This window comes from Chiloscyllium punctatum, chromosome 42, assembly GCF_047496795.1.
Source record: "Chiloscyllium punctatum isolate Juve2018m chromosome 42, sChiPun1.3, whole genome shotgun sequence".
In the NCBI taxonomy this organism is placed as follows: domain Eukaryota; kingdom Metazoa; phylum Chordata; class Chondrichthyes; order Orectolobiformes; family Hemiscylliidae; genus Chiloscyllium; species Chiloscyllium punctatum.
This window is the reverse complement of record NC_092780.1, coordinates 65,300,610-65,319,984: the sequence shown is the minus strand read 5'-3', so window position 1 is coordinate 65,319,984 and position 19,375 is coordinate 65,300,610. Positions and strand designations below refer to the sequence as shown.

At 45.9% G+C, this 19,375-nt stretch overlaps 1 protein-coding gene across 2 annotated transcripts in view; it reads right to left on the bottom strand.

The window, feature by feature from the left end:
• Positions 1 to 18,993, bottom strand: part of ace (angiotensin I converting enzyme (peptidyl-dipeptidase A) 1) — a 175,688-nt gene extending 156,695 nt beyond the window's left edge. The window contains exon 1 of one of the 2 annotated variants that reach the window (XM_072561039.1): positions 18,916 to 18,993. In XM_072561039.1, coding sequence (XP_072417140.1) covers positions 18,916 to 18,948 — 33 coding nt within the window. In that variant the 5' untranslated portion in view covers positions 18,949 to 18,993. Of the gene's footprint in view, positions 1 to 18,285; positions 18,830 to 18,915 lie in introns of those variants that run through there. The other variant, XM_072561038.1, reaches the window with a different exon arrangement.
• Between the last annotated feature and the right edge of the window lie 382 nt (positions 18,994 to 19,375).

The window sequence follows — 19,375 nt, the reverse complement described above, 5'->3', positions numbered from 1 at the left end:
AGAATCTTAACTGATTTAATTCAGTCATCACTAATTCCAGAAGATATATGCCTAGTCTGTCTATCATTTCCTCATAAAACAATCTGCTCATTCCAGGGATTAGAAAGCTGCAAACATTTGTGCAATTGCTCCCAACATGTTAACATCCTTCCATACTGTTGACAGTATTCCAAATGCAGTCTTACAAATGCCTTGTATAATAGAAGCATATGCTCTCTGTTCTTGCATTCAAATCCCTTTGCAATAAAACATAACATTCAATTTGCTTTCCTGATTACTTGCTGTACCTGCATGCTAATCTTCATGCACTAGGACACTCAGATCTCTCAAAGCTCTTCAACCTCATTGTCTTTACATAATATGCTTCTTTATTTTTCTTTCTGTCAAAATGGAAACTTCTTACCTTTCCACATTGCACTCCATTTGCTTGACCTTTCTCACTCCTTTAATCTAACCTGATGTCCTCTTTACACTTACTTTTCTACCCAGCTTTATATTATCAGCAAATGTAGCAATCATCGCTTCATTCCTTTTATCTAAATCACCGCTACTGGACTTATTGGAGACTATCATAAATTTATGGCCTCTGGTGATGCTCTTTCATAGAATGCTTACAGTGTGGAAGCAGGCCATTCGGCCCATTGAGCCCAAACTACAACTCTGAAGAGCATCCTACCCAGACCCACCCCCCTACCCTATCCCTATATCTCTGCATTTCCAAGATTTCTCCACCTAACCTACACATCCCTGAACACTGTGAGCAATTTCCCATCGCCAATCTACCTAATCTGCACATCTTTGGAGTGTGGGAGGAAACCGGAGCACCCGGAGGAAACCCACGCCGAAGCGGGGAGAATGTGCAAACTCCACACAGACAGTCACCTGAGGGTGAAATCAAACCTGGGTCCATGGCACTGTGAGGCAGCAGTGCTAACCACTGAGCCACTGTGCTGCCCCTGCAATAGAAAATATTCCCTCTGGAAAACTTTTCATAGCTTTAAAGACCACTGATAGATCTCCACAAACTTTTTTTCAAGTGCAAAGATAGTTAAGTCTGTCAATTCTTATTAGAAATGCATACTCATGCAATTCTGGAATCATTTTTTCCAATCTTCTGTTTTCCTTCTCTGTGCCCTTATACATTTTACATAATGTGTCTGCCATACTTGCACAGGATAATCTAAATGGGGTCTAACTAATGTTCAATCCAGGTTTAGTGTCAGGATCCTACATGATGGTATTATTGAATGTCAGATCTCAGACCGATACCTGACTTGTGAGACTAGAGTTTGTGTTGGTTTGTTTTTAATGAAATGGTCTCTCACTGAAAAATAACCGATCTGCAGAGTTTGCTTTCATAATACAACATTTTATTAACAAAAGAAAGAAATGAAAAAAAAAATCATCACTTATAATCAATCCCCAAACACTTATTTGTTAAAAAAAACACAGCTTTTGTATCCTACCCAAACAACCCTGACACCAAAGCCAAAGATACCACTCAAAGATACAATACCAACACCAGACTCTCAGTGTCTAACAACTCACTGCATTTAACTCACTTGTGATAACTAGAATAGCAGATAGTTTCTTCCTAGAGCTCGTCATACACTCGAACCTGACTTTGCTGCCCTTTCAGTAGCCTCTTGAGAGTTTTACTCAAACATTTCTGGTCTCAAGCTATCAGCAATTATTTATTCTAAGCTCATCAAATTTTACTCTTGCCATTTCCTCTCAGAAGCAATAATGAATCGTTTTCCACCCAAACAATGTACAGCACAGTTCAACATCCAGAGTAAAACTAAGGGCAAACTCTCTCTCAAAGCAACTGGCTGCCCTTCTAAACCATAGCAAACAAAAACTGAAATTGTGGGACAAACTCTGCAGATCACCGGACCTAAAACATTAACTTTGCATTCTCTCCTCAGATTCTGTCAGACCTGCTGATGAGTATTTTTCAGCAATTTCTGCTCATTTTCAATTTCCAGCATCTGCAGTTCTTTTGGTTTTATTTTGCTTACTTCTAACTGTACCTTGTTATAAAATCACAGAATCTCTATGAGCAGGCCATTCAGCTCATCAGGTCCACACCACCCCTCTGAAGGGAATCCCACCCAGACTCAGCCCCCTACCTTACCCCTATAACCTTGCATTCCTCATGGCTAACCCACCTAACCGACACATCTCTGGATACTATAGACAATTAGCGTGGCCAAACCACCCTAACCTGCACATCTTTGGACTGTGGGAAGAAACCTGGAGCACCTGGAGGAAACCCACACAGAGCACAGAGAGAATGTGCAAATTTCACACAGACAGTAGCCAAAGTGTGGAATTGATCCTGGGTCCCTGGTACTGTGAGGCAGCAGTGTGAACCATTGTGCTACTGTGTTACCCCTTCTTGCTCAGTTGTAAATTCTTACTGCAGTACACATAAACTCAAATTCTAAAGCTAGGTCACAAACTGTTTAAAAATAAATCACTATGGTCACAGAAATACTGGTTAATTATTAATTAATTACATTATTAATTCATAGAAAAATTATTAACTATTACATTATTAATAGAAAAAATCCAAATCTTTCACTAATGCAGAATCCAAAAACCCAAACTTACAACAAATGATATTAACAACGTACATAAACAATAACTCTCCTAGTTTTCAATGCTGGCCTTCCAGAAAGAATGCCTGAAGGTTATTGGATTTATCATCCTGGCATGCTTTTGAGTGATGTATGCATTGTCCAAGGTTCCTTTATTCCTCTACCACACCTAGACTTGCACTTTACAACTAACGAGTGACCTCCATATTCCTCTTACCAAAATGTAAAATCTGCATTGAACTCCACTTGCCAATTATTTTCCCATTCTTCAATTTATTATGCTCATCATTTGCTGTCGTCCACCTCGTTCCTCCCAGCAAAAAGAAACATTGGTGTCAATCGTCCAATCAGAAATTGTGTTTTGATCCCTGAGCCGAACATAAATTGTGAATATCTGTGGTTTGACACTGACCCTTGCAGAATCTCACTTTCAGTTACTGTGTAACTAGTCCTGCCTCCCTCCCTGCCTTCTGGCTTGAAAGTTAGCAAACCATTCTGCCACTGGTCATGATCCATACTCTTTGGTTTTATTCCTGAGTCTAATATGTGGGACCTTATCCTTTGAAAATCCAAATATGTAACATCTAATATATTAACATTGCCTACTTTCCCTGTTACTGCCTGAAGAAATGTGAGGTGTGAGGTGATTCACTTTGGAAGGAGTAACAGGAATACAGAGTACTGGGCTAATGGTAAGATTCTTGGTGGTGTAGATGAGCAGAGAGATCTCTGTGTCCAGGGACATAGATCCTTGAAAGTTGCCACCCAGGTTGATAAGGTTGTTAAGAAGGCATACGGTGTGTTAGCTTTTAATGGCAGAGGGATTGAGTTTTGGAACCATTAGGTCATGTTGCAGTTGTACAAAACTCTGGTGTGGCTGTACTTGCAGTATTGCGTACAGTTCTGGTCACTGCATCTTAGGAAGGATGTGGAAGATGTGGAAAGGGTTCAGAGTGAGACTTACAAGGATGTTGCCTGGTATGGAGGGAAGGTCTTATGAGGAAAGGCTGAGGGACTTGAGGCTGTTTTCATTAGAGAGAAGAAGGTTAAGAGGTGACTTAATAAGATGTACAAGATGCTCAGAGGAGTAGATAGGGTGGACAGTGAGAGCCTTTTTCCTCAGATGATGATGGCTAACCTGAGGGGACATAGCTTCAAATTGAGGGATGATAGACATAGGACAGATGTCAGAGGTAGTGTCTTTACTCAGAGAGTAGCAAGGTCTTCTAATGCGCTGCCTGCAATCATAATAGACTTGTCAACATTAAGGGTAATTAAATGGTCAGTGAATAAACATATGGGTGAGAATGGAATAGTGTAGGTTGGATGGGCTTCAGATTGGTCTCACAGGTCAGTACGATATCGAGGGCTGAAGGGCCTGTACTGTGCTGTAATGTTCTAAGTTCGATGTTAAATGCAATAAGGTTTGGCAAGCAAAAGTTTCCCTTTTGTCAGTTCAGGTTGTGTTTTTAATTATAGGTCCTATTCTGCCTTTCACCTCCAACAATGTTCCAAGGAGGTTAATCTGAAACTTGAGAAATGTAAAACTTGTTTTCAATTTGCACAGCTTCCTGGACGGAACACGAAGCCCAGCAATTCCAGCTCAGAAGCAGTGCCCTGTTTGTTTACCAACAGCTGGGGTTGGAAGTCGTGTTGTGTCTTGTTCCATTGCCACAAATGCTTCCATTGCATTATCATCACTTGCCACTTAATCGCAGCTACCTTTGATCAGATCACAGAATGTTCTCTTGTTATTGGCCAGTTCTGAATTTGTGCTTGCTGTAGCTGAGCTGGTAGCACTCCATGTGGGTCGGAATGTCATGGATTCAAAGCTCACTTCTGGGGCTTGAGCACAAAATCGAGAGAAATGGTACTGAGGGAAGGTTGTACAGTTGGAAGTGCAGTCTTTCAGGTGAGATGTTACACTGAGGTTCCATCTGGGCTCTCAATTGGCTGAAAAAGGGCCATGACATTAGCTTCAACTGTGCCCGAATTGGATCTTGAAATCTGATTAACTTCATGCACAAATTATAAAAACAAAACTAATTCACATCCAAAGGGGATCGAATCCACAATCTAATTTGATTACATAATCTTCACATACATAATTCAAATCGCTTTAAATGTTAAGTCCACAATCAAAACCAATGAGTACACACCTCTCCAAGTAATTGTTGAAGAGCATCTAGAACAACTGCAAATGCTAAATGAATATTCAAAACACAAGATTACAATTCAGCTTCTGGGTCATGACCAGGCTCCAAATAAAAAAAAACACATAAAAGTATAATTTATCCAGTCAATACCTTATGGAGCTATAAAAAGTCTTGTACAGAAAACAGCAAGAAACATAAACCAGACAGAAACATAGAAATATGACTCAGCTTGGCACAGGTAAATGAGAATGGGGGCGAAAGTGAGGACTGCAGATGCTGGAGATCAGAGTCAAGATCAGAGTGGTGCTGGAAAAGCACAGCAGGTCAGGCAGCATCCGAGGAGCAGGAAAATCGACGTTTTGGGCAAAAGCTCTTCATCAGGAATCAGATAAGAATGGAACCAGGCAAGAGCTGACCCACTCAGCTGGATAATGATGGAGAGGACCTGGGGAGGATGGTGAAGCATTTGAAAGGCTGAAGGCAGGTTTGGAGAAATAAGAAGGGCTCATTTACCGTTGTCACATAGAATGTCACGACTGACACTACAGAGTTCCAGTTCAGTTCAGTAACAAAGTTTTAAACCTAATCAGCATGACTCATGGAATTTAAGGAAAAGTGGGTGCTGATTTGAGATGTGGACCCTGGAGAGGGATGGTAGGTTGAAAACGGGATGGTAGTTTGCAAAGGTGAACCGATCAAGAGTTTTATTCTCTGAGAAGGGTCTGATGATGAAAGACTTCAAGGTGTGAGGGGCAACACCTGAACAGTGCAAACCAACTACGACCTCAGATCAGACGCGACAACCCGCTGAATTTAAGCATATTACTAAGCGGTGGAAAAGAAACTAACCAGGATTCCCTTAGTAACTGCGAGTGAACAGGGAAGAGCCCAGCGCCGAATCCCCGCTCGCCTGACGGGCGAGGGAAATGTGGCGTACAGAAGCGCTTTCTGTGACGGTGCCCAGGCGCCTAGGTCCTCCTGATCGAGGCCTAGCCTGAGGACGGTGTGAGGCCAGTGGCGGTGAGAGGCCCGTCGAGAACGTGTCTTCTTGGAGTCGGGTTGCTTGTGAATGCAGCCCAAAGCGGGTGGTAAACTCCATCTAAGGCTAAATACTGGCACGAGACCGACAGTCAACAAGTACCGTAAGGGAAAGTTGAAAAGAACTTTGAAGAGAGAGTTCTAAGCTGTGCCATCACACTGATCTCAGTAAATTAATCTGTGCACTCAGATGTGCAAAATAACAAAAAGATCTTTTGTTCCTTAATTCTCTCATGAGATGTGAGTAGTACTGACAGGGCCAGCATTTATTTTCCATCCCCAAGTGCCCTTGAACTGAGTGGCTTGTTTGACCATTTCAAAGGCAGTTACTGGAGGATTGTATGGATCTGAAGTTACTGGAGTTACCAGACCAGGTAAGGATGGTAGATTTCCTTCCCTTAAGGGCATTAGTCAATCGGATAGGCTTTACAACAAACAATGATGGATTTCACAGTCATTGTCACTGAGTCCAGCTTTATATTCCAGACTTGTGCTGACTGAATTTAAATTGCACAATTTGCCCTGGTGGGGACTGAACCATGTCCCCAGTGCCTAGTCCTGAACCTAGACCAGTGCCTGAACCATGTCTCCAGTGCCTAGACCTCTAGACCACTAATCCAGTGATACTCTGTACTTAAGGAAATCATATGAACACTCCAAAAAACCAAGCAGCAAACTGAACTGCTAACCCTCCAACCTCTCCTCGTTCCTATTCACTGTGAATTGGTTCACACTGTTCAGGTGTTGCCCCTCACACCTTGAAATCTGTCATCATCAGACCCTTCTCAGAGAATAAAACTCTTGATCGGTTCACCTTTGCAAACCTTTCAATGGGAGATAGGAGAAGAACAATAAAGAGATCCAAGTTCAGGATCTTGGGCACAGAGTTACCCTGAAACAAGTCCAATGGAAAGGAGAGTTGCCAATAGTGGTGACCAATTGGATGGTCTCGATCTTTGTGACAGGCAAGTCGATGATGACTTTGCCTTAAGTGTATGTGCTCGACTCTTCACCGTGTTCAGCACCAACCTGAAAGGAAGGGCTTGTTCTGAGGAATGTGTGCAATGGCACCTCCCAGAGTTAGATGATCAATGTGATGACCTGACAGAGGAGCATCAGCTACTTCAGGAAGACAACAGAAAGATTTTCATTTGTGTGGCACCTTTCATGATCAAAGTGCTTTACAGGCAATTGGGAATCCAGTTAATGCCTGAACCAAAGGATGGCACCTCCAACAATACGGTGCTCCCACAATACTGCACTGGAGGGTTATCCTTGACTTTTGTGCTCAGGTTCTGGGTGAGACTCAAAACTGTAACCCTCTGATTCTGAGGACAAAGAGAAAGGGTTGGAAGGACAAGGTGGTATCCTTCCTGGGGTTAAAGGGCAATGCAAACTCTCTGGTCATCTTCTCCCAGAAGCTCTGGTGCTGGCTCCGAGAACCTGCAAGTTCCCTTCCTTAGTTTCTGAAATGTGCTACAGTGTGTCAGCAAACATTGTGCTCAAAATCCAATACATTATTTGCACCGTGAACATTGCAGGAGTGAACGTCTCCAGGCAAATTCAAATAGTAACCCAGAGCCAGAACCAGACTATCGATAAAATCCAGATTCCCAATCAGGGCCAGGCTCAGCTCCTCAGGCCTCACTCAGCACTTTGCCCATAATAACGCAAAACAAATACACAAGCAGAAGATCTGAGCAATCTTCAATAGAGTAAGTAACAATGTTCAACCCAATGATCAGCTCCAGTCATATACTCATTCTATTGCTAAGACTATCCATTTCAATCTTTGTAGTATCACCAAACTACAGCAAAACCGCAACCCACTTGCTGATCAAAATCTTCCCAATTGCCTTTGGTACCTCCTAGCTGGTCATCACATCCCAATCCATTAACTTCAAATCACCCAGTGTTGAAATATCACACTGTTGCTCTTTCTCTCAATATTAGATGCTGAGTGTGCTCCAGGGATACATAAATCCTGACAGTAACACTGATTATCAGTCACTAAGGCACTTAGTTGATACTCAACAAATCGTCTGTGTATAAATGAGCAAAAAGCCACTATTTAGTCAAGGTATTTTCATAGAATTAAAGAGTCACAGAAATGTGCAGATTGTGCCCCATCCCACTACACTCTGTAACTGAAGGATCTGCTTACTGAGTTCCAATCTCCAGCCCGTACCCCAGTCAGTGCATCATATTTTTTCCAGGTCTTGTAAAGACTTTTAGAATTAGCTTTATTGTCACATACACACAAATGAGTACTGTGAATAATTTACAAGTTGCCACTTATGGCTGCACCTTAGGTACCAACGTATAGATTCTTAAGTATAAACTATTAGGAAAAGAAATCATTAAAAATACAGCAATAAACTAGAAATTCAGAGGAGTAAGAGTTCAGAACAGCAGTCCAGCAAAAGCAGACCGTGCTGAGCGTCATCTCGAGGCTGGTAGTTAGAGGCCACACTGAGGCCAGGAGTTAGAGACCACACTGAGGCCGGGAGTTAGAGACCACACTGAGGCTGTGGGTTCGAGACCACACTGAGGCTGGGAGTTCGAGACCACACTGAGGCCGTGGGTTCGAGACCACACTGAGGCCAGGAGTTAGAGACCACACTGAGGCCGGGAGTTAGAGACCACACTGAGGCTGGGAGTCTGTGTCTACACTGAGGCCGGGAGCCTAGGTCCACACTGAGGCCGGGAGCTTGGGTCCACACTGAGGCTGGGAGTCTGTGTCTACACTGAGGCCGGGAGCCTTGGTCCACACTGAGGCCGGGAGCTTGAGTCCACACTGAGGCCGGTAGTCTGTGTCCACACTGAGGCTCGGAGTCTGGGGCCACGCTAAGGCTGGGAGTCTGGATTCACACTGAGGCCGGGAGTCTGGGTCCACACTGAGGCCGGGAGTCTGGGTCCACACTGAGGCTAGGATTTTGAGTCCATGCTGAGGCCCGGTGTCTGCGCTGACTTTCATCCCAGCTTTAGCGACAGTGCTGTCCGAGGACAGAAGGTAAAAAGAAAAGTTCTGGCTATGGATACGTACTCTGCCACCATCTTGGACTGCAGCCAAGTAATTTTCCAGTCATTCCTGTATTTTCACTGTAAAATTTGGGATTCATCTTCTATTCTGAGTTCACACACCAGTCCTTTGTATTTAAATACCTGATGCTGGAGATAAAGTTCCACACTGCATTGAAACAATGTCAACATTATTGGACTATAAGGTTATGTTTCTGATGGGGTTAACATACGTGGCATATCAGCTCCACTCATTCCACTGTTTAGACACAGTCTGTGGGCGGAGTCAAGGAGTTTAGTATTTAATTGAACAATTGATTCTGTCCCAGCTTCTTAATGCCCCAGTAATGACACCAGCCAAATATATTTATACATACTGCTACCATACAATTAATCTTCTTGGTATCTAAGAACAGGGCTTCTTCTATGGATATTATACAGCAGGTATCCTTGACCAATATTCACTAGATAGGCCTAAAGGGTGGTGACTGTCCTAAACAATCCTTCCCAAATTCTACATACTGGTAGAGATGGAAATTGCCATAAAGTGCCAGGAACAGTCTCTGGAATAATGCCATAATATTGACATGGCAACAAATCATTTGGCCAGTGAGTCTGTGTCCGAACTTAACTTGCTAATGTGCAAACCTTTCTAAGTTTCTAACTTTTATAACTCCTCTGGTTCCAATATCCCACCAACTCCACTTAGAATCCACCTTTGTACAATTTAATACAGAGTTTTAAAATTGTTTCTGCCTCAGTTGCTTACCCTGAAAGGGAACTGCATAGCCTGATTATGCTCCCTCTGTGTGAAATCATTTCTACTGCTCCCATCGAACTTATATCATTCCTCTGGTCTCTCCTTCAGGGCCTTTAATGTTTAGAAACAATCCATCTTTGTCCACCTTATCCCCTTCTTTCCTGGTTTTAATCACTTCCATTATATTATTTGGTGAGTTGTGTTGTTCTGTTGGTAAGTGAAATATTTCTGAATTGTTTTGCATGTACTTGGACAGGCCCCAAGTGAAAATGGGATGTAATGTCTTTAAATTCATAACATCCTTCCCATAGCGTGGAGCCTCACACTAGATTGGGAGGAGTTATTAAAATATCACTGATCATCATCTCTTAGGCTCCTACAGAAGAATTCCTTCCACTTCCTCAGCTACTTCATAGTCCCTGGGCTCACCAAATAAACAGGAGCAGAAAAGAAAAGGTTAAAAATCACACAACACCAGGTTCTCGTCCAACAGGTTTAATTGGAAGCACTAGCTTTCGGAGCGTCGCTCCTTCATCAGGTGATAGAAAAGAAAAAAGAATTCTCAGATACATGTCAACCTGACACACGTGTTGCCATGTGTGTTCCTGGAGAGATTGGTGGAAGCGATCTCATTGAAGAATGGCTGAGATTCTTCCCCCATTGCAGCAGCTGTTTAAGATCTGATAGTGCTGGTAAGCCTCCTGGTGAAATTAGCTGAGAGTCTGTTGCTGGAAAAGCACAGCAGGTCAGGCAGCATCCGAGGAGCAGGGGAATCGACGTCTCAGGCTGGGGCCCTTCATCATTCCTGCTCCTCCCAAATCTGATCTCCAGCATCTGCAAACCTCACTGTCTCCTGGTGAAATTGTCCTGGCGATTACAGTGCTCATTAAACTCTCACATAAATTCAGAGAATCCCATGTACTCACCATCTCTGGTTCATTCATTCTTGCCACCGAACTTTCAATGATTGCCTCTCAGTCAACATCTCTCACTCATTCAATGACTTGCACTCTACCTTTCTCTTCCAGTGACCCTCCAATTTCTGAATTCTGAACTGATTCATCTCTCTCTCAGTCAGTTGAATGCCCAGCCCACTAACAGGAATACTGCCTTCAGCCTACTTACCCAAGGACAGTTGAGGGCTAAGAGCATTGTGGGTTGACCTACAGCACATGGACTGCAGCAGTTCAAGAAGGCAGCTCACCCCCACCTTCTCAAGGGAAACTAAGGACAGGCAATAAAATGCTGGCGCAGCCAGCGATGCTCACATTCCACAAGAGAGAAAAAAAAAACTCCTGCCTTGGAAATATATCATTTTTCCCTCAGTGTTTCTGGGTCAAAGTCCTGGAAATCCTTCCCAAACACTGAGTGGGTTTCCCTATTCTCCAAAGACTGCAGCAGTTCAAGTAAACTGTTTACATCCCCCCAGCTTCTCACCGGTCAAAATAAACAATAAAAGTCGCCTGAGTAACTGGGGCCCCACACCCAAAAAATCAAAGCAACCCTGAAATCAGAGCCTGATCAATTTCAGGGGAGAACAGGTTTGATGAGCTTGTGTGTTTTCTATTGCAGTGTGAAATATTTCCTCTCTTATTCAGCAAAGGGGCTTTTCAGTAATAGAAACTTCACTTATTCCTCACTCAGTTTAAATTCAGCATTATTCAGTGCCCTTATGGGCTGAGTAGGAGCATTGAGATGGACAGCTTGGATTCAGTGATAAAAATGTGAACCTTCTACTAAACTAATAGACAAAAGAATGTGAATGTGAATGATTGCACAAAGTGTTTTGGAGTAGTCTTCAGTTCATGGTCTTGGTCTCAGTCCGGATATGAATGACTCCGAATTGGGTTTGATAACATTCTGTTGAACTAGCAGCTCAATGACGTCTCATTCTCTCCCATGAAAATTTGACCAGAAACTTTGTGGCCTGGGAAGTGGGCTTTGCTGAAATAGACACAATCTGTGGCAAGACAGCTTGCCCCCAGTACAATTGCTCAGCCAGGGTTTTTTTGGATCAGCTTGCTGCTTATCTGAACGATTGAAGGCTCTCAAACAGAGGATATTTTTGAAGAGCTGGTGTCAGTTTACAGATGGTGTGGTGATTTCGCCCTCACCATCTCTCTATGTTGTCTGTGTGGAGTTTGCACATTCTCCCCATGTCAATGTGGGTTTCCTCTGGGTGCTCTGGTTTCCTCCCACAGTCCAAAAATGTGCAGGTCAGGTGAATTGGCCATGCGAAATAGCCCGTAATGTTAGGTGCATTCGTCAGAAGGAAATGGATCTGGGTGGGTTACTCTTCAGAGGGTTAGTGTGGGCTTGTTGGGCCGAAGGGCCTGTTTCGACACTGTAGGGAATCTAAGTTAAATCTAAATTAATATGATCCCCCCCCACAAACCCCCCCACCCCACCCCCACCCCCACCGTTGTGAGGAGGCTGTCAGCTCAAACAGTGCATTACCATGGCAACTGAATGAGGGAGGCCCACTCGAGGTGTGGCGGACTGAGGAAAGGTCCATGGGTAAGGAAAGCATCTCTCCCTTTCACCCCAGACAAGGCTCACAATGATCTCCTCAAAGGATATTCCCTTCTCACCTTCAGCATTCCCCATGTTACCTGGCAGCTGAATGTCTCCATGTGGGAGAATTGCCAGGGCTTCAAAGCTGCTGATTGGGCGTAAAGTACCAGAGGTGCCTGTGCTGTCAATTAGACCACCGTGTTAAATTCCAGAGATTTCATGGTGGTTAGATACACTTGACATTTCTAGTAAGAGTTATATTTCCTCTCACACACGGCTACTCCTCAATTAACATAGAACCATTACCTGTTCTCTCGCCCCATTTGGTTCAGGCCTCCCTCCCAGACACAACAAGAGGGTAACAAAACAGGCCCAGAGGTAGTTAGTCAGTAGACTACCTGTGGCAACATTACTCAGCTGACCACACTGCCAATAAGTGTGGGCACAGAACCCATTTCAACCTCAATCTTCCACCACACTGTCCTGAGCACAGTGTAAAATCCTGACCCTAACTTGTTCCTCTCACTTTACAGAAACTGCTAGACCAGTTCAGTATTTTCAACATTTCCTGCTTTAATTTTGAATCTCCAACATCGGCAATATTTTGCTTTCCCACTTCAACTGTGCTGGGATTCTTTCCCAGTGGGAATCCCCACAGATCTCAACGTTTGCCTTGACCAAGGATCAGAAAGGTCAGAGTTCACCACAGCGGTTCTATGACCAGATCCTCCTTCACCTGATCAGCTTGATTAATGACTAAATTACCTTGCATTCATATAGTAACTTGAATGTCACAAAGTAAGACAAGAGAATTCATAGGAGTGTGATAAAACAGAGTCTGATACTGAGCCTTGGGTACGGACAAGCAATTTAATGTTTGCAAGGTAGGACTTCAAACTTACAAAACAAAACTGGGCCCCTTGGCCTGACATGAGAGCGGTGTTGGAAAAGCACAGCAGGTCAAGAAGCATCCGAGGAGCAGGAAAATGGTCGTTTTGGGCGGGGAGCCCTTCATCCGACCTGAAACATCAATTTTCCTGCTCCTCGGATGCTGCCTGACCTGCTGTGCTTTTCCAGCAACAACACTCTCGACTGTGATCTCCAGTATCTGCAGTCCTCACTTTCTCCCATTTGGCCTGACATACTGGTGCTAATCCTCAAAGTCATAGAGGCAGGCAGCACAGGAACACACCCTCTGGTCCAACTAGTCCATGCTGATCAAGTTTCCCAAACTAAACTAGTCCCAATTGCCTGCATTTGGCCCATATCTCTTGGATCCTTTCCTATTCATGTACCAGTCCAAATGTCTTTTAAATGCTGTAACCGTACCTGCATCGACCAGTTTCTCTGGCAGTTCATTCCATGTACGCACCACCCTCTGTGTGATAAAGTTGCCCCTCAGTACGCTTTTAAATCTTTCTCTGTTCACCTTAAAAATATGTCCTCCCACAGATTTGAACACCCCCACCCTCAGGAAAATACTTTGCTATTCACCTTATCACCTATTCACCCTTGTGATTTTAGAAACCTTTATAAGCTCAACCTCCCACACTCCAGTGAAAAGTGTCCCAGCTTCTCCTTATAACTCAAACCTTCTAGTCCTGGCAACATCTTTTCTGCACCCTCTCCAATTTAATACCATCCTTCCAATAGCAGGGTTATCACAACTGTACATGGTCCTCTAAAAGTGGCCTCACCGAAGTCCTGTACAACCTCAACATGATGTCCCAACTGCTATACCCAGTGGTCTGAGCACTGAAGGCAAATGTGCTAACCACCTTCTTTACCACCCTGTCCATCCATGATGCACTTTTGAAGAACAATGTACCCGAGTATCTGGGTCTCTCTGTTTGATCCATCCTCCTCCCAGCCATCTGTCAACAACGTGTTTATCCAGCTACCCCATTCTGCTTCAACCACTCTGTTTGCTGGTGAGTTCCATATTCTCACCACCCTCTGAGTGATTCTCAGGTGTTGCCTCAAAGGAGCAGAGCGAGATTTGGAAAGGTGGAGACAGGTGAGGGGGATATGTCAGAGCTTAATCAGTGAAGGGTATGCCTGAAGTGGAGAAAATCATGGATGTGTAAGAGGTCAGAGATCTAACAAAGTTGTAATGGAGCTCATTAATTTACATAAAGTCATGAAGGAATTGTTCTTTGGACCCAGTTACATAGTCCAGGCCAATGTTCTTCCCATGTAACTGATATTCAACTTGCTTATCCTTGAAGTGAATAAAATTTCATTTGAATATTAATCTTCCTCCAATTTCCCGTAATGTTTATCCTACAGTTGTAATAATCTTATCAGAGAGTCATCGAGGTAGAGTTCAAGGCCTAGTCTAGAGTCCTGTTTTCCTGTTTACAGCAGTCACTACACTTTAAACGGTTATAAATCACTTTGGGATGGTCTGAGGTTGTGAATGGTGCTATATAAATGTAACTATTTTTTCAGTGTGAAATGGGAGTCCTCGGTCATTTCCCTGTGAGACAAAAGCATTTGTTAACTCTCAGTGAAGTGAAATCTGGTGAATGGAACATTGTCATTCCCTCACTCCCACTCAGGTTCTGTCTGGCAAATCGAGCCAGATCATTTTATACCAAGGTGAGAGTGGTGCTGGAAAAGCACAGCAGGTCAGGCAGCATCCTGATGAAGGGTCTTTGCCCGAAACATCAATTTCCCTGCTCCTCGGATGCTGCCTGACCTGCTGTGCTATTCCAGCACCACTCTGATCTAGACTCTGGTTTCCAGCATCTGCAGTCCTCGCTTTTGCCCATTTTATACCAAGTCCTGGGTAAGTCGTGTGATGGGGGCCCAGCCTGAGCTCATATTATTGTCCTGAAACAGGAGCCAAGACAATGTTTGCATCCAATTGGTCTGGACTGGCCTTCCAGAAAAGGAATCTTGCATTTACATAGCACCTTTCATGATTCCTAACCACTTCAGAGACAATGAAGTATGCTTTGATCTGTTGGAAGTTAGGGTATGCAGTCAGGAGGGAGGAGTGGCATTAGCGTATTGTCACTGACAATTCAGAACCTCAGGCTAATGCTCAAATCTGATCATGGCAGTTGGTGAAATTTACATAAAAATGTGGAATGAAATGAAAGTTAGTCTTGTAGCGACCACTGTAACTGTAGTAAAAATCTACCTGCTTCACTAATATTCTTGAAGGAAAGAAATCTACTATCCTTCTCTGGTTTAGCCAATACGTGACTCCAAACCCACAGTGCTGTCTGGTTGACTCTTAACTGCTCTCTGGCCAATTAGGGATGGATAATAAATGAGGACCTAGCCAATGAAGTCCATAATCTTCTAAATTATTTTTGAAAAGGAAGTTGTGATCAGTCAGCTCCGATAACCAACAATGTGATAATGACTGGACAACCTGTTTTTGAATTGTTAATTGTGAGATACAGATCGACCAGGACCCACTGAACTGGTCCTCTGCTTCTTTAAAACAGATAAGGAACCCTCTGTTGGCCGAACATGGAAGAACAGGTATTACCATTTAGAACATGGTACCTCCGACAGTGCGGCACTCCCCCAGCACTGACCCTCTGACAGTGCGGCACTCCCTCAGCACTGACCCTCTGACAGTGCGGCACTCCCTCAGCACTGACCCTCCGACAGTGCAGCACTCCATCAGCGCTGACCCTCCGACAGTGCAGCACTCCCTCAGCACTGACCCTCCGACAGTGCGGCACTCCCTCAGCACTGACCCTCTGACAGTGCCCACTCCCTCAGCACTGACCCTCCGACAGTGCGGCGCACCCTCAGCACTGACCCTCCGACAGTGCCCACTCCCTCAGTACTGACCCTCCAACAGTGCAGCACTCCCTCAGTACTGACCCTCCAACAGTGCGACGCTCCCTCAGCACTGACCCTCCGACAGTGCAACACTCCCTCTACACTGACCCTCTGACAGTGCGACGTACCCTCAGCACTGACCCTCCGACAGTGCGGCACTCCCTCAGTACTGATCCTCCGACAATGCAGCACTCCCTCAGTACTGACCCTCCGACAGTGCCCACTTCCTCAACACTGACCCTCCAACAGTCCGGTGCCCCCTCAGCACTGACCCTCTGACAGTGCCCACTGCCTCATCACTGACCCTCCGACAGTGTGGCACTCCCTCAGCACTAACCCTCCAACAGTGTGGCACTCCCTCAGCACTGACCCTCTGACAGTGCGGTGCTCCCTCAGCACTGACCCTCCCACAGTTTGGCGCTCCCTCAGCACTGATCCTCTGACAGTGCGGCGTACCCTCTGCACTGACCCTCCGACAGTGCGATGCTCCCTCAGCACTGACCCTCCAACAATGCGACGCTCCCTCAGCACTGACCCTCCGACAGTGCGACGCTCCCTCAGCACTGACCCTCCGACAGTGTGGCACTCCCTCAGCACTGACCCTCCGACAGTGCGGCATTCCCTCAGCACTGACCCTCCGACAGTGCGACGCTCCCTCAGCACTGACCCTCCGACAGTGCGGCACTCCCTCAGCACTGACCCTCCGACAGAGCGGCACTCCCTCAGCACTGACCCTCCGACAGTGCGACACTCCCTCAGCACTGACCCTCCGACAGTGCGGCATTCCCTCAGCACTGACCCTCTGACAGTGCGGCACTCCCTCAGCACTGACCCTCCAACAGTGCGACACTCCCTCAGCACTGACCCTCCGACAGTGCGACACTCCCTCAGCACTGACCCTCCGACAGTGCGGCATTCCCTCAGCACTGACCCTCTGACAGTGTGACACTCCCTCAGTCTTGCAGTGGAGTGTTGTGGAGTGCAGTGATGAGGAGGTGGGTACTCGGTGAGTATTTGGAATCTGCTGACTGCGAAGCCAGGAGGACACCAAGCAGCAGAAACCTCTGAGATAAAAGCTCAGCTTCCAGTTGGCTCCAATGCACAAGCTTCTCATCAGATGTGACAAAGAAGATGGCAGAGTACGTTAGGGTTAAGGGCGGAGGATGCTGTCTGCAGATCCAGTGGTGTCCTGTGCAGTCTACACCCTACAGTGAAAGCTCTCGTTCATGCTGAGAGTTGGAGGTGTTGTTTCTCTAAACCCCAGCTGCTGCCCTTGTCATTAGTTCTGAACACAATGCCTTACTGCTCAGGCGAACTTTTTCCTTGATTACGTTTTGCAAAAGGAACTGTTGTGTGTGCAGGCTGACCTTGTGGCCCACTGTGGTAACACAGTGACCCAGTGTGAGAAACCAACAGCCCAGGGTCATTCTTATCCACCCCAAATGGAGTCTGGTTCAGTTGGGTCAGCTGTCTGTTTGAACATCCTTTCCCATCTCCCCGTCATACTCTGCTGCCTGAGTTTGGTTAAAATGACCTCGTGCAGTTTGATCACAGTGTGTGGTCTGGCCCTCTCTGAAACAGCAGAGAGAGAGAGGGAGAGAGGGAGACCTGATTACTCAGTTACGAGCTCTGGCCCAGAGAATCTTCAGCCACTTCCCCTTTACAGAGCGGGAGCTTCCTTCCTAATGACCAAGTGGCTCAGACATGGCCAGGGGGAATAAGAGCAGGGTGCCCGCGTGTGGACAGTGCCTGTGTGTGGCCTGGCAGTGGTAAAAGCAGCACCAGTCAGTGGCCCCCTGGATAGGTGGTGAGTGAGACTGGTAAATGCTTCCCCACTCAGTGAGGCAGCCTCACACTGTGTCACTGCTCAGGCAAACACTTTGACCGTCTGTGTCCCCACACCACCCCCCTCTCAGAGCACCTCCCAGTCCGACCCTGGTCTCTATCCCTGACTCTCAGATTCTCCACGTTCCCCCAACCCTTTGCAGATGTAAAACCACATGGATTACCCCCCCCCACCCCACTCCCCGTCTCCTCTGAGAAATCCTTCCCAAATCTCCTTTCTCGGACTGACTGGCTCCTGGGACAGTGGAACGGGCGCGCTCAGTGGGACTCCCTGTGACTGAGGGAGAGCTGACGAGTGCAGCATCAGAAGCACACTATCAACATGGGATACAAACTGGGACCTTTCTTAAATATCCACAAATCCAATGAAAGCGTGAAAGTTATCTCGCTCTGCTGTTCCAGTTGAACTGTAGCGTTTTCCTGTCGCTGGTCAGTGTACAAAACCTAAAGTGTGTATCCAGAAGAGAAGGCAGCACCATGTGTTAAGTAGCTGAACCTACACTATTACACCAGCTTGCTGATGAGAGAGTGAAGGTGGTACCTGTTTCTCCTGGTTGTATGCAGTCAGGTTGGTGTTGTAATTCCAGCTCGCTGAAACACTCTTGAAAAGGATGACTTCTGCCGTGTCATTGTACTCGCTCACAAATGCCTTTGCCCCAGCTAGATCAATGCTGTGGTTGCTGGGTAGGTAGGTGGGATCCAGGGCACAGGACCCCCAGAAGAGGAGGACCAGGCTGAGGAGACAGGGCACAGCGGTTTGCATGTTGTAGTGCCTGCCCCTTTGTCAGTGTGCTCTCCAAGACCAGCCTCTTTAAATATAATCGCGTCCAGCCCAGGCTTCCCAGCTCTGATCTGCTGATAACACATAACCTGACAGCACTCTCTGATGACAGGACGGTTCAGTATAATAAAACCTGTCCTTAGTTGTTTCCTTGTTTCACTGCACTCTGCCTTAAAGGCACCTCCCCGAGCCATCAGCCACTCCACCCAAAACAGATCGCTTCGCATCTGCCAGTGGAATCGCTCTTTCTGTGTGATATTTACAGGAGTGCTGCTATGACCAGAATCCTGCTCAATGGAACACTGCCTCTGAATGGCAGCAGAAGGAACGTTGCATGGAATTCTCTCTCTCTCTCTCTCTCTCTCTATCCACCCTCTCTCACACACTCACCCCGCGAGATGGTCTCGCAGAAGCTGAGCTCATTAATCGCCCTCCTTCACCGTTTCAGCACCGTGCAGGCGGACATTATATTCACTGGTATGGAAACCGAATGACAGCACACACACACACACACACACACAGACACAGAGCCAGACACACACAGAGACACACACAGAGACACAGAGACACGCACACAGACACACACAGGCACACACACACAGACACACAGACATACACAGAGACACAGAGACACACACACACAGACACACAGGCACACACACACAGACACACATAGACACACACAGAGACACACAGAGACACACACACACAGACACACACACACAGACACACACACAGACACACACACAGACACACACACACAGACACACAGACACAGACACACAGACACAGACACACAGAGGATCTGCCTATCTTGGGAAGATCCCTGTTGCCAGCCGGTTACCGCATC